This window comes from Phocoena sinus, chromosome 6 (assembly GCF_008692025.1).
Source record: "Phocoena sinus isolate mPhoSin1 chromosome 6, mPhoSin1.pri, whole genome shotgun sequence".
Lineage (NCBI taxonomy): Eukaryota > Metazoa > Chordata > Mammalia > Artiodactyla > Phocoenidae > Phocoena > Phocoena sinus.
The window spans coordinates 65,586,588-65,600,045 of NC_045768.1; the positions used below are offsets into that span (position 1 = coordinate 65,586,588).

The 13,458-nt window shown below is 38.3% G+C and overlaps 1 protein-coding gene across 1 annotated transcript in view; it reads left to right on the forward strand.

Annotated features, from left to right (window-relative positions):
• The window catches only part of CCDC171 (coiled-coil domain containing 171), a 362,781-nt gene that overhangs the window by 176,571 nt on the left and 172,752 nt on the right, over positions 1-13,458 (forward strand). Inside the window, exons 17-18 of the mRNA XM_032636251.1 lie at positions 10,013-10,517; positions 11,355-11,471. Coding sequence (XP_032492142.1) covers positions 10,013-10,517; positions 11,355-11,471 — 622 coding nt within the window. The remainder of the gene's footprint in view (positions 1-10,012; positions 10,518-11,354; positions 11,472-13,458) is intronic.

Genomic DNA, 13,458 nt, shown 5'->3' on the forward strand with positions numbered 1-13,458 from the left:
CTAGCTATCTGTTTTACGTTTGGTAGTATATATATGTCCATGCCACTCTCTCTTTGTCCCAGCTTACCCTTCCCCCTCTCCGTATCCTCAAGTCCATTCTCTAGTAGTCTGTGTCTTTATTCCCGACTTGCCCCTAGGTCCTTCATGACCTTTATTTTTAGATGCCATACCTATGTGTTAGCATATGGTAGTTGTTTTTCTCTTTCTGACTTACTTCACTCTGTATGACAGACTAGGTCCATCCACCTCACTACAAATAACTCAATTTCGTTTCTTTTTATGCCTGAGTAATATTCCATTGTATATATGTACCACATCTTCTTTATCGATTCATCTGTTGATGGACACTTAGGTTGCTTCCATGTCCTGGCTATTGTAAATAGAGCTGCAATGAACATTGTGGTACCTGACTCTATGAATTATGGTTTTCTCAGGGTATATGCCCAGTAGTGGTATTGCTGGGTCATATGGTAGTTCTATTTTTAGTTTTTTAAGGAACCTCCATACTGTCCTCCTTAGTGGCTGTATCAGTTTACATTCCCACCAAAAGTGCAAGAGGGTTCCCTTTTCACCATACCCTCTCCAGCATTTATTGTTTGTAGATTTTTTGATGATGGCCATTCTGACCAGTGTGAGATGATACCTCATTGTAGTTTTGATTTGCATTTCCCTAATGATTAATGATGTTGAGCATTCTTTCATGTGTTTGCTGGCAATCTTTATGTCTTCTTTGGTGAAATGTCTATTTAGGTCTTCTGCCCATTTTTGGATTGGGTTGTTTGTTTTTTTGATATTGAGCTGCATGAGCTGCTTGTAAATTTTGGAGATTAATCCTTGTCAGTTGCTTCATTTGCAAATATTTTCTCTCATTCTGAGTGTTGTCCTTTTGTCTTGTTTATCGTTTCCTTTGCTGTGCAAAAGCTTTTAAGTATCATTAGGTCCCATTTGTTTATTTTTTGTTTTTATTTCCATTTCTCTAGGAGGTGGATCAAAAAGGATCTTGCTGTGATTTATGTCAAAGAGTGTTCTGCCTATGTTTTCCTCTAAGGGTTTGGTAGTGTCTGGCCTTACATTTAGGTCTTTAATCCATTTGGAGTTTATTTTTGTATATGGTGTTAGGGAGTGTTCTAATTCCATTCTTTTACATGTGGCTGTCCAGTTTTCCCAGGGCCACTTATTGAAGAGGGTGGCTTTTCTCCGCTGTATATTCTTGCCTCCTTTATCAAAGATAAGGTGATCATATGTGTGTGGGTTTATCTCTGGGCTTTCTATCCGGTTCCATTGATCTATATTTCTGCTTTGGTGCCAGTACCATACTGTCTTGTTTACTGTAGCTTTGTAGTATAGGTTGAAGTCAGGGAGCCTGATTCCTCCAGCTCCATTTTTCTTTATCAAGATTGCTTTGGCTATTTGGGGTCTTTTGTGTTTCCATACAAATTGTGAAATTTTTTGTTCTAGTTCTGTGAAAAATACCATTGGTAGTTTGATAGGGATTGCATTGAATCTGTAGATTGCTTTCGGTAGTATAGTCATTTTCACAATGTTGATTCTTCCAATCCAAGAACATGGTATATCTCTCCATCTATTTGTATCATCTTTAATTTCTTTCATCAGTGTCTTATAATTTTCTGCATAAACATCTTTTGTCCTCTTAGGTAGGTTTATTCCTAGATACTTTTTTCTTTTTGTTGCAATGGTAAATGGGAGAATTTTCTTAATTTCACTGTCAGATTTTTCATCATTAGTGTATAGGAATGCAAGAGATTTCTGTGCATTAATTTTGTATCCTGCTACTTTACCAAATTCATTGATTAACTCTAGCATCCTTAGGATTCTCTATGTATAGTATCATGTCATCTGAAAACATTGACAGCTTTACTTCTTCTTTTCTGATTTGGATTCCTTTTATTTCTTTTTCTTTTCTGGTTGCTGTGGCTAAAACTTCCAAAACTATTGTTGAATAATAGTGGTTAGAGTGGGCAACCTTGTCTTGTTCCTGATCTTAGTGGAAATGGCTTCGGTTTTTCACCATTAAGGACATTGTTGGCTGTGGGTTTGTCATATATGGCCTTTATTATGTTGAGGTAAGTTCCCTCTATGCCTACTTTCTGGTGGGTTTTTATCATAATTGGGTGTTGAATTTTGTCCAAAGCTTTCTCTGCATCTATTGAGATGATCATATGGTTTTTCTCCTTCAATTGGTTAATGTGGTGTTATCACATTGATTGATTTGTGTATATTGAAGAATCCTTGAATCCCTGGGATAAACCCCACTTGATCATGGTTTATGATCCTTATAATGTGCTGTTGAATTCTGTTTGCTAGTCTTTTGTTGAGGAATTTTGCATCTATCTTCATCAGAGATGTTGGCCTGTAGTTTTCTTTCTTTGTGACATCTTTGTCTGTTTTTGGTATCAGGGTGATGGTGACCTCGTAGAATGAGTTTGGGAGTGTTCCTCCCTCTGCTATATTTTGTAAGAGTTTGAGAAGCACAGGTGTTATCTCTTCTCTAAATGTTTGATAGAATTTGCCTGTGAAGCCACCTGGTCCTGGGCTTTTGTTTGTTGGAAGATTTTTAATCACAGTTTCAATTTCAGTGCTTGTGATTGATCTGTTCATATTTTCTGTTTCTTCCGGATTCAGTGTTGGCAGGTTGTGCATTTCTAAGAATTTGTCCATTTCTTCCAAGTTGTCCAATTTACTGGCATATAGTTGCTTGTAGTAATCTCTCATGATCCTTTGTATTTCTGCAGTGTCAGTTGTTACTTCTCCTTTTTCATTTCTAATTCTATTGATTTGAGTCTTCTCCCTTTTTTTTCTTGATGAGTCTGGCTAATGGTTTATCAATTTTGTTTATCTTTTCAATGAACCAGCTTTTAGTTTTATTGATCTCTGCTGTCATTTCCTTCATTTCTTTTTCCTTTATTTCTGATCTGATCTTTATGATTTCTTTCCTTCTGCTAACTTTGGGTTTTTTTTGTTCTTCTTTCTCTAATTGCTTTAGGTATAAGGTTAGTTTGTTTACTTGAGGTGTTTCTTGTTTCTTAAGGTAGGATTGTATTGCTATAAACTTCCCTCTTAGATCTGCTTTTGCTGCATCCCATAGGTTTGGGTCATCATGTTTTCATTGTCATTTGTTTCTAGGTAATTTTTGATTTCCTCTGTGATATCTTGGTTATTAAGTAGTGTATTGTTTAGCCTCCATGTGTTTGTATTTTTTACAGTTTTTTACCTGTAATTGATATGTAGTCTCATAGCATTGTGGTCAGAAAAGATACTTGATACTATTTCAAGTTTTTAAATTTACCAAGGCTTGATTTGTGACCCAAGATAATGATCTATCCTGGAAAATGTTCCATTAGCACTTGAGAAGAAACTGTATTCTGTTGTTTTTGGATGGAGTGTCCTATAAATATTAATTAAGTCCATCTTGTTTAATGTATCATTTAAAGCTTGTGTTTCCTTATTTATTTTCATTTTGGTTGACCTGTCCATTGGTGAAAGTGTGGTGTCAAAGTCCCCTCCTATGATTGTGTTACTGTCGATTTCCCCTTTTATGGCTGTTAGTATTTGCCTTATATATTGTGGTGCTCCTATGTTGGGTGCATAAATATTTACAATTGTTATGTCTTCTTTTTGGATTGATCCCTTGATCATTCTGTAGTGTCCTTCTTTGTCTCTTGTAATATTCTTTGTTTTAAAGTCTCTTGTCTGATATGAGAATTGCTACTCCAGCTTTGTTTTGATTTCCATTTGCATGGATTATCTTTTTCCATCCCCTCACTTTCAGTCTGTATGTGTCCCTAGGTCTGAAGTGGGTCTCTTGTAGACAGCATATATATGGGTCTTGTTTTTGTATCCATTCAGCCAGTCTATGTCTTTTGGTTGGAGCATTTAATCCATTTACATTTAAGGTAATTATCCATATGTATGTTCATATTACCATTATCTTAATTTTTTTGTGTTTGGTATCGTAGGTCTTTTCCTTCTCTTGTGTTTCCTGCCTGGAGAAGTCCCCTTAGCATTTGTTGTAAAGCTGGTTTGGTGGTGCTGAATTCTCTTAACTTTTGCTTGTCTGTAAAGGTTTTAATTTCTCTGTCAAATCTGAATGAGATCCTTGCTGGGTAGAGTAATCTTGGTTGTAGGTTTTTCTCCTTCATTACTTTAAATATGTCCTGCCACTCCCTTCTGGCTTGCAGAGTTTCTGCTGAATGTTCAGCTGTTAACCTTATGGGGATTACCTTGTGTGTTTTTTGTTGTTTTTCCCTTGCTGCTTGTAATATTTTTTCTTTGTATTTAATTTTTGATATTTTGATTAATATGTGTCTTGGCGTGTTTCTCCTTGGGTTTATCCTGTATGGGACTGTCTGTGCTTCCTGGACTTGATTAACTATTTCCTTTCCCATATTAGGGAAGTTTTCAACTATAATCTTTTCAAATATTTTCTCAGTCCCTTTCTTTTTCTCTTCTTCTTCTGGGACCCCTATAATTCGAATGTTGGTGTGTTTAGTGTTGTCCCAGAGGTCTCTAAGACTGTCCTCAATTCTTGTCATTCTTTTTTCTTTTTTCTGCTCTGCAGTAGTTATTTCCACTATTTTATCTTCCAGATCACTTATCCATTCTTCAGCCTCAGTTATTCTGCTATTGTTCCCTTCTAGAGAATTTTTAATTTCATTTATTGTGTTGTTCATCACTGTTTGTTTGCCCTTTAGTTCTTCTAGGTCTTTGTTAAATGTTCCTTGTATGCTCTCCATTCTATTTCCAAGATTTTGGATCATCTTTACTATCATTATTCTGAATTCTTTTTCACGTAGACTGCCTATTTCTTCTTCGTTTGTTAGGTCTGGTGGGTTTTTGCCTTGCTCCTTCATCTGCTGTGTGTTTCTCTTTCTTCTCATTTTGCTTAGCTTACTGTGTTCGGGGTCTCCTTTTCTCTGGCTGCAGGTTCGTAGTTCTCGTTGTTTTTGGTGTCTGTCCCCAGTGGCTAAGGCTGGTTTAATGGGTTGTGTAGGCTTCCTGGTGGAGGGGACTAGTGCCTGTGTTCTGGTGGATGAGGCTGCATCTTGTCTTTCTGGTGTCAGGTCCACGTCTGGTGGTGTGTTTTGGGGTGTCTGTGGCCTTATTATGATTTTAGGCAGCCTGTCTGCTCATGGATGGGGTTGTGTTCCTGTCTTGCTAGTTGTTTGGCATAGGGTGTCCAGCACTGTAGCTTGCTAATTGTTGAGTGGAGCTGGGTCTTGGCATTGAGATGGAGATCTCTGGGAGATTTTCGCCATTTGATATTACATGGAGCTGGGACGTCTGTTGTGGACCCGTGTCCTGAACTTGGCTCTCCCACCTCAGAGGCACAGCCCTGATGTCTGTCTGAGGCAACAAGAGCCTGTCATCCACATGGCTCAGATTAAAGGGGAGAAAAAAAAGAAAGAAAGAAGACGGTAAAATAAAATAAAATAATGTTATTAAGATAAAAAATAATTATTAAAAAAATTTTTTAAGTATTAAAAAAGGAAAGAAAGAAGACAGCAACCAAATCAGAAAAGAAATCCACGAATGATAACAAGTGCTAAAAACTATACTAAAAAGAAAACAAACAAAAAAACCTGGAGAGACAGAACCCTAGGAAAAATGGTAAAAGCAAAGCTATACAGACAAAATCACACACAAAAGCATACACATATATACTCACAAAAAGAGAAAAAGGGAAAAAAAATATATATATTGTTGTTCCCAAAGTCCACCTCCTCAGTTTGGGATAATTCATCGTCTATTCAGGTATTCCACAGATGCAGGGTACATCAAGCTGATTGTGGAGATTTAATCCGCTGCTCCTGAGGCTGCTGGGAGGGATTTCCGTTTCTCTTCTTTGTTCGCACAGCTCCCAGGGGCTCAGCTTTGGATTTGGCCCCACTCTGCGTGTAGGTCACTTGAGGGCGTCTGTTTTTCTCTCAGACAGGACGGGGTTAAAGGAGCCGCTGGTTCGGGGGCTGTGGCTCACTCAGGCCGGGGGGAGGGAGGGGTACGGATGCGGGATGAGCCTGTGGCGTGACGTTGCACCAGGCTGAGGCTCGCCGTGTGTTTTCCTGGGGGAGTTGTCCCTGGATCACGGGACCCTGGAAGTTGCAGGCTGCACAGGCTCCCGGGAGTGGAGGTGTGGAGAGTGACCTGTGCTTGCTCACAGGCTTCTTGGTGGCGGCAGCAACAGCCTTAGCGTCTCATGTGCGTCCCTGGGGTCTGCGCTGATAGCCGCGGCTCGCGCCGGTCTCTGGAGCTCCTTTAAGCAGCGCTCTTAATCCCCTCTCCTCACGCATCAGGAAACAGAGAGGGAAGAAAAAGTCTCTTGCCTCTTCGGCAACTCCAGACTTTTTCCCGGACTCCCTCCCGGCTAGCTGTGGCGCGCTAGCCTCCTTCAGGCTGTGAAGGTCCTTCAGGACCGCCAACCTCAGTCCTCTCCCTGGGATCCGACGGAAGCCGGAGCCTCAGCTCGCAGTCCCGCCCGCCCTGGCAGGTGAGCAGATAAGCCTCTCGGGCTGGTGAGTGCTGGTCGGCACCGATCCTCTGTGCGGGAATCTCCCCGCTTTGCCCTCTGCACCCCTGTTGCTGTGCTCTCCTCCACGGCTCCGAAGCATCCCCCGCTCCACCCCCCGCAGTCTCCTCCCGCGAAGGGGCTTCCTAGTGTGTGGAAACCTTTCCTCCTTCACAGTTCCCTCCCACTGGTGCAGGTCCCGTCCCTATCCTTTTGTCTCTGTTTATTCCTTTTTCTTTTGCCCTACCCATGTACGTGGGGAGTTTCTTGCCTTTTGGGAGGTCTGAGGTCTTCTGCCAGCGTTCAGTAGGTGTTCTGTAGGAGTTGTTCCGCATGTAGATGTATTTCTGATGTATTTGTGGGGAGGAAGGTGATCTCCACGTCTTATTCTTCCGCCATCTTGAAGGTCCTCTGCACAAGACTCTTAGATAGCCTCATCCTCCAAAGGGCAGACACAGAAGCAAGGAGAACTACTGTTGTGCAGACTGTGCCTGGGGAGAAATTCCAATGGCAGGTATTGGTGACATATCCTCTTCTTTAGCAGGTGGCAACCTGGCAACTTGTGGTTGTAGGTAGGCGGCCTCAGTTCCTTCCCACATGGATCTCTCCTTAGGGCTGCTTGAGTGTCCTCATGACATGGCAGCTGGCTTAACCCAGGATGAGTGATCTTGGGATAGCTGGTTTTCCTTAGTTAACAATCATCTTTTGATGTTCCCCATTAACTGCGCCAGTCCCCTCCCCTGTCCCGTGCCCCCTGGTACTTTAGCTCAGGGAGGAAGGAGCTCAGAGGGACTTGGCTGAATAAGGGGCTTGAGAGCCTAGGGATGAGTTTTAAGCTGCTTTCCCCGCAGTCAGGAGGAGGGACGCTGACGCTCCAGCCGGACCCTGCGCCTCCTTTTCGCCATTTCCCCTCAGGACGCTCAGGTCCACCCTGATTAGGTTCATTTTTATTTCCATTACTTAGGTATGACCAGTGCATCTCTTTTATCCTAGATTTTCTATAATTTTCCTTTTTTTCTCTAAATGAACTGGTGGAGTTGATTTTGGAGAGAATATGGAATTAAACTTTGTAATTTCCATTTGCTCCCTCTACTCCCTGCGACTCTGCTGCTATCCCAGGCAGTCTTTATTAATGTTTCCAATTTTCCCATCCATTTACTAAAGCTTAGCAACTGTCCCAAGTTTTTATGGTTTCTCATAGCTTTCTGGGTAAAGTTTAAATTCTTTAGCTTAATCATTTCTTATCTACAGACTTCTCAAATTTCCATCATTTTCCTCTTCAGACATTCTGAATTATTTATACTTCCTTAGAACACATTACTCTATTTTCTGGCTCTTCCTTTGCTATATGCTAGTCTTCCTGCTTTTTCTAGCTGTAACTTGTGTCAGTTTTCCCTTTTCATAAAGGCTGTTGTACATCTGCTTCTAAGCCGTCTACTTGGCTCTCAGAGTTTCTTCCATCTTCCAGCTGCTCCCAGTGGAACACCATGACCTTTACTAGTGGTCTTTATATGGAGCTCTGGGGCACAGGCCCATTGATAAACTACTGCTGCCACAACTTGGCTATCAGTAGAGATGTGGTTGGAGCAAGCTACAATTCCCTTATTTCCCCATTCCTTTATTTCTCACAGTACCACCACAGGTACGGCTGGATCAGACTTCAGAGAATAGTTGGAGTAAATAAAGGAAATTAAAGTATAGCAGAGAAACATTTAAAACCAAGACTAAGTCCAATTTCCCTCCTGCCCAAGGGAAAGCATTCAAGAAGTGGCCTCTTGTATACTTTCTTTACTCGTTTGTATTCAGGGTTGTACTTCTGAGTGCCTCCTTCTACTCACCGTGCACCTTTGGGAACCTCATCCCCTAGCCTCAGGACTGGTTTTGGTCCGGGGGTTACTTTCCTCAGCCATGTGTTTCGACAAGTTTGAATCCTTTTGTCTACTTCCTGTCAACATTGTCCACGGTAGGCTTTGACACCCAAATCTTGCAGGGTAGTTAAGAGTTTGTATGATTTTCTCTAAGTCTGAACACCTTTGAAGTCTTCCTGCCAATGTAAATTTTGGAAATGCCTCTGATTGTTCTAGTTGTTCGTGGATAACTCTTGAATCAGACACTAACTGTAAACCTTTCCCAAGGACCATTGTTAAATTTCAGACGGAGTGTGACCTGAACCAATAATACAAAGAGAAATATTTTCCTTAATGCCCCCAAAAAGGATTCTCTCATAATGAAGATACTACTTCACTTTATATAGAGCATGATTTTTCTCTGTCTCTGACTGACCCCTTTATTCAAATTGAACTCCCTTGGCCTGTTTTAAAAAGAACGAAGTCCGTGGACAAGCCAGGGCAGCTTATTTGGTTAAGTAAAGATTCAGCTAAAGCTGTTAAATCACCATGGACTAGATTAGATTAAATTTTATTACAAGGGTAGCTATTGGCTAGCCTCCTTATTGGTGGAGTTGAGTGTTTTTTGTTGTTGTTCTTTCTATTACACATCTCACTCCCACTTGTCCTTTGCCATATTCCTCCAAAAGCCAGTCAACGTCATTTGGTATAAACATCCTTTTGTGCATCTCTGGCAATCTAGCATAGCTCCATCACAGCATTATACCACAATCATTGATTTATTTGTCTGTTTTCCTAGCGTGTGGAATTTAGTGAGCAATCAGTAAATGTTTATCGAATGATAAATGCATCAGTAAAAGAAATTGGCATCTGTTATCTTCTAAATTTACTCTATTTCAACAGTTCCTTAATGATTAGGTATAAGATTTCATGAGGAGAGCTAGTTTATTTTCTAGTGATTAAAATCCAGTGCCTGCAGTTAAAATTTCTGTGTGTTGCATATTAAGTTTTGAATTATAAGTATCTTGATCAGGAAAAAAGGACCAGAGAGCTGCTGAGGCCCAGCCCACAGTTAGTATTTACTCCCAGCACTGGAGCTGTACTTTGTACAGCTTTCTGTCTTGGGGAGGAAGAAACTGAAATAAGAGAGTATGCTCTGAGAATCAGTCTCCTCTCGTCTAGTAAATGGCAGATAGTCAGATGCTGTGTATTGTATTATTTATTTAACCCTTTGCTATTTTGACAAAAAGTTGTCTTTTTACATAGAGAAAAGCCTCTAATGCTGATGTGATTTCTGTTTAAAAGTAGGAAATACATGTTACTGAGGAATGGAAGAGAAGAAATTTTCTTTTTCTGAATATGTGTATTTATGCATAAGTATACAGGAAATTTACAAAGTATTTTTAAATGCACGTGCTCTACTTTGTGTAAAGCTTCCATATAAGGGGTTTAAAAATTACTGTGCACATTTCTAAGCTGTTTGGCCCACTGTTGCTCTATCATATGTATTTTTTGGATATTTTAGAACATAGATCTTTCGAAGAAAAAGAAAGAGTTGTCAGCAAAAGTTTTTATTTTTTAAAAGAGGAGTTAATAAAATGCCTGTTTCATGATCAAATATATTATTTGACTTTTCTTATAGAAATTTCAAGAAATTGCTGAAAAAAATATGGAAAAGTTGAACCGTATTGAGAAGTCACATGAACAATTGGTTGTTGAAAACACACATTTCAAAAACTTGTTATCCCAGACTAAAAGGGAACAAACATCCTTGCTGGCGGCCTGCGCATTGATGGCTGGTGCCTTATATCCTCTGTATAGCCGATCAACTGCCTTATCTACACAGAGAGATTTTCTCCAGGAGCAGGTCAACACCTTTGAGTTGTTAAAATTGGAAGTTAGAACTCTAGCCCAGGCTTTGTCGATTGTAGAGGAAAAGAAGCAAGAGGAAGCCAAGATGAAGAAAAAAGCATTCAAAGGATTAATATGTGTATTCCGGAAAGGTGTTATTGCAATTTTGGCAGCAAACAGGCTCAAGATTTTGGGCCAGTCGTGTGCCTCTCTTTTTACCTGGATGGAGAGTTTCAAAGAAGGCATAGGCATGTTAGTGTGTACAGGAGAGCCCAAAGACAAGCATAAATTTCCAAGTAAGATAATTTGTGCTTTTAAAAATCTGAGTCGAATGTAAGTGACATACGAAGTGAATATGTTGGGCAAAAACATAAAAAAATCATTTACAATGTCAAATCATGTAACATATGTACATACATATGTAGATATGTATGTGTGTATGAATAAGTGTGTATTTATAAATTAGGCTTTAATTTTTTGTTATAAACATTAAAATATAAAGAAAGTAGCAAATATATATGATTTCAACTTTGTCTAGCTTTATTATATTTGAATGCTCTTTTGACAGTAAATTGAAAAGTTTGTACAGCGATTTTTCAATAAAGTCAATCCAGAAACTCTGCCCTATTTAAAATTAATTAGCATAATTTACTTTCACTTTCTTTGAATTAGAATAAAATGATCAGAGTTAACAATCTGTTGAAGAATTGAATGAAAATGAAACTAATGTAAGTTTTATAGCTAACTTTTTTGAATGCTTGACTATTCTGAGGAAACAATTATTTCAGTTTTTAACTTTTGAAAAGCAAGCTATTAAGTAAGTAGAGCTAAATAAAATTTCCTTCTCCCTTTTCTTTTATGATGTCAGTTACCATTATCTATAGAGAGGAGTTAATAAAATGCCTGTTTGTTTCATGATCAAATACATTCTTTGACTTCTCTTATATGGAAAAATTGAACCGTAAATAAAGTCAATAAAATCTCACATCTATTGTAGACTTCTCTGCACTAGGTGAAGTTCTACATACAAATTTTGATCTACTTCTTAAATAGCTAAATATTGCCATAATTTTAAAATGGATTTTAATAAATTTTTGTAGAATTGCATAATGGATTTTTTTATGTTTCTGCAGAACATCAAAAGGAGCAGTTACGTTGTTTGCAAACTCTCAGTTGGCTCACCAGTTCTGACCTTCTTGCTGCAATAATCAGTTCTATGGCTGAGTTACAGGAAGCTATTAGTAAAACAGGTATGATTCCCCTTTTTATGTCCTTGCAAAATACATTTAAAAAGAAAATGTCCAGAAATTCTTTATGGTACAAATTCTAATAAACCTTCAAGGAAGAAAATGTATTTATCTTTCTTTTATTCAGGTACAGAGAGATTACTAAATCTATATTTAATGAAGTAGTGAATTAATGTAATTTTTGATGTTAATTTTGTCTTTATGGGGAAATTAAATGACACTTCTTGGTGAATACATTCACCTTTTTTTTTCCTTTGTGATATGCTTTTCCTATGGAAAACTCATCAGTAGCTTTTTAATTAAGTACTACTGTTAATATTCTTTCAAATGTTTGAATCTTTCTTCTGTTTCTGGCCATGTGCTTTAGAAATCCAAATAATAACTGAATCAGTAGAAAATTTGTCTCTCTCATTTGGCAACATGTTTTTATTTTTTCTATTTAATTTTAAATAGAGTTAATTTAAATAGTCTGCTCCTTTCCACTAGGTGTGAAGCCACCTATAACCAGTGATTTCCAAAGGTCTAAAATGCCAGTTTATTTTTTCATGACTCAGATTGCGTGGCATGTTTGTGTGAAAGGTTCAATGAAAACTAATTTCTCCACACTTAAAGAGTAACATACAGTTACCTACTGCTTAAGCTATGTCATTGGACTAATTATGGTCGTTTCAGACACATTAATAGAAAAAAATGTATAGTAGACTTGTTAATACTTGCCTGCGTAATGAAATATTCTAAGTATTAATGAAATGATAATTTGGGATGTAATTTAATTCTTCAGACAATTCTGTTGTGTAAATATAGATCATGTATTGTGATTTCAAACATGTAAACTAGGCTCTTATAGTACAAAACTTATGATCCAAAGATTATTTTTAGGTTGTGGCCATAAATGTTGGTAAGAAATATGCATATTTTAATGTATCGGCAAAATCTCAACATACTGGGTTTGGAGTCTGAAATAAAAGTGCAAATAAATATATTTTAAGAATGTTGGTATTATAACTTCAAAGCGAAATTGTAACATTCTTGAAAGAACTTAATAAATTTTTGGGTTTAGTTTAATAAACAGATGATTTTTGTTAGTCATATTTTTTCAGTATGTGGACCTAAAAGTAGATTGGTTTCTTAAGCTATCATCTTATTTATATTATTACTTTATTTAATGCATTTTTTAATCACTGTGCTATATGCTTGAGGAGATGAAAGAAAAAGATGTGACTTGATCGATCTTCTAGAAAATATACATAATGGTCATAAGAATAAGAGCGACAACTCATGAACAACTTAGGCAGAATGTAATCAAGGATTGGATGAGAAAGTACAGGCTTTAAATGTGAGAATACGCAGAAGGTAAAGCTCAATGTGGGCTTATGAGTATTGGGAAGGCTTCAGGGACTAGTGATTTAGTTGGGCCTAGAATGACAGTAAGTTAGAGAGGAGAGTGGCATTCAGCTGCAGGGTATAGCTTAAGCAGAGATGTAGAGGTGGGAATAAGCATAGAATGGGAAGAAGGGACATTCAAGAGGTGAGAAAGTAAATCCATGCCTAGCAGGTCTGACTTATGGATAAAATATATTGTCTACTCTAACCATATTGGGAAGTAGTGGGGGAAAGGGTAGATCATTGCCATGGGATCAGATTGTTGATTTATGAAAGTAGGCAGCGATTTCCCCTGAGCACATTTTCTAAAAGTAGCCCCTTGTAACATTTTTAAGTTAAAATATTGACAAAATTTTTATTCAGACCCTGATAAAAATATGTGTAGGTAAGACCTGTGAAGCAGAAGGTAGACCAAGAGTGGTGTTTTAAGTGCCTGCCTATCTCTAGGAACAAGCTGTCTTTGATGTTAGAACCTGGTATGCCTCTAGCTTGAGGAAATAGCAAGTTCAGGAAAACTTATTTTTAGGCAAGCCTAAAAGGATACGGTCCAGGCAGATAGATAATTGTTACTGAACTAGTACAAAAATGATCAGTGTGGATCTTCTCC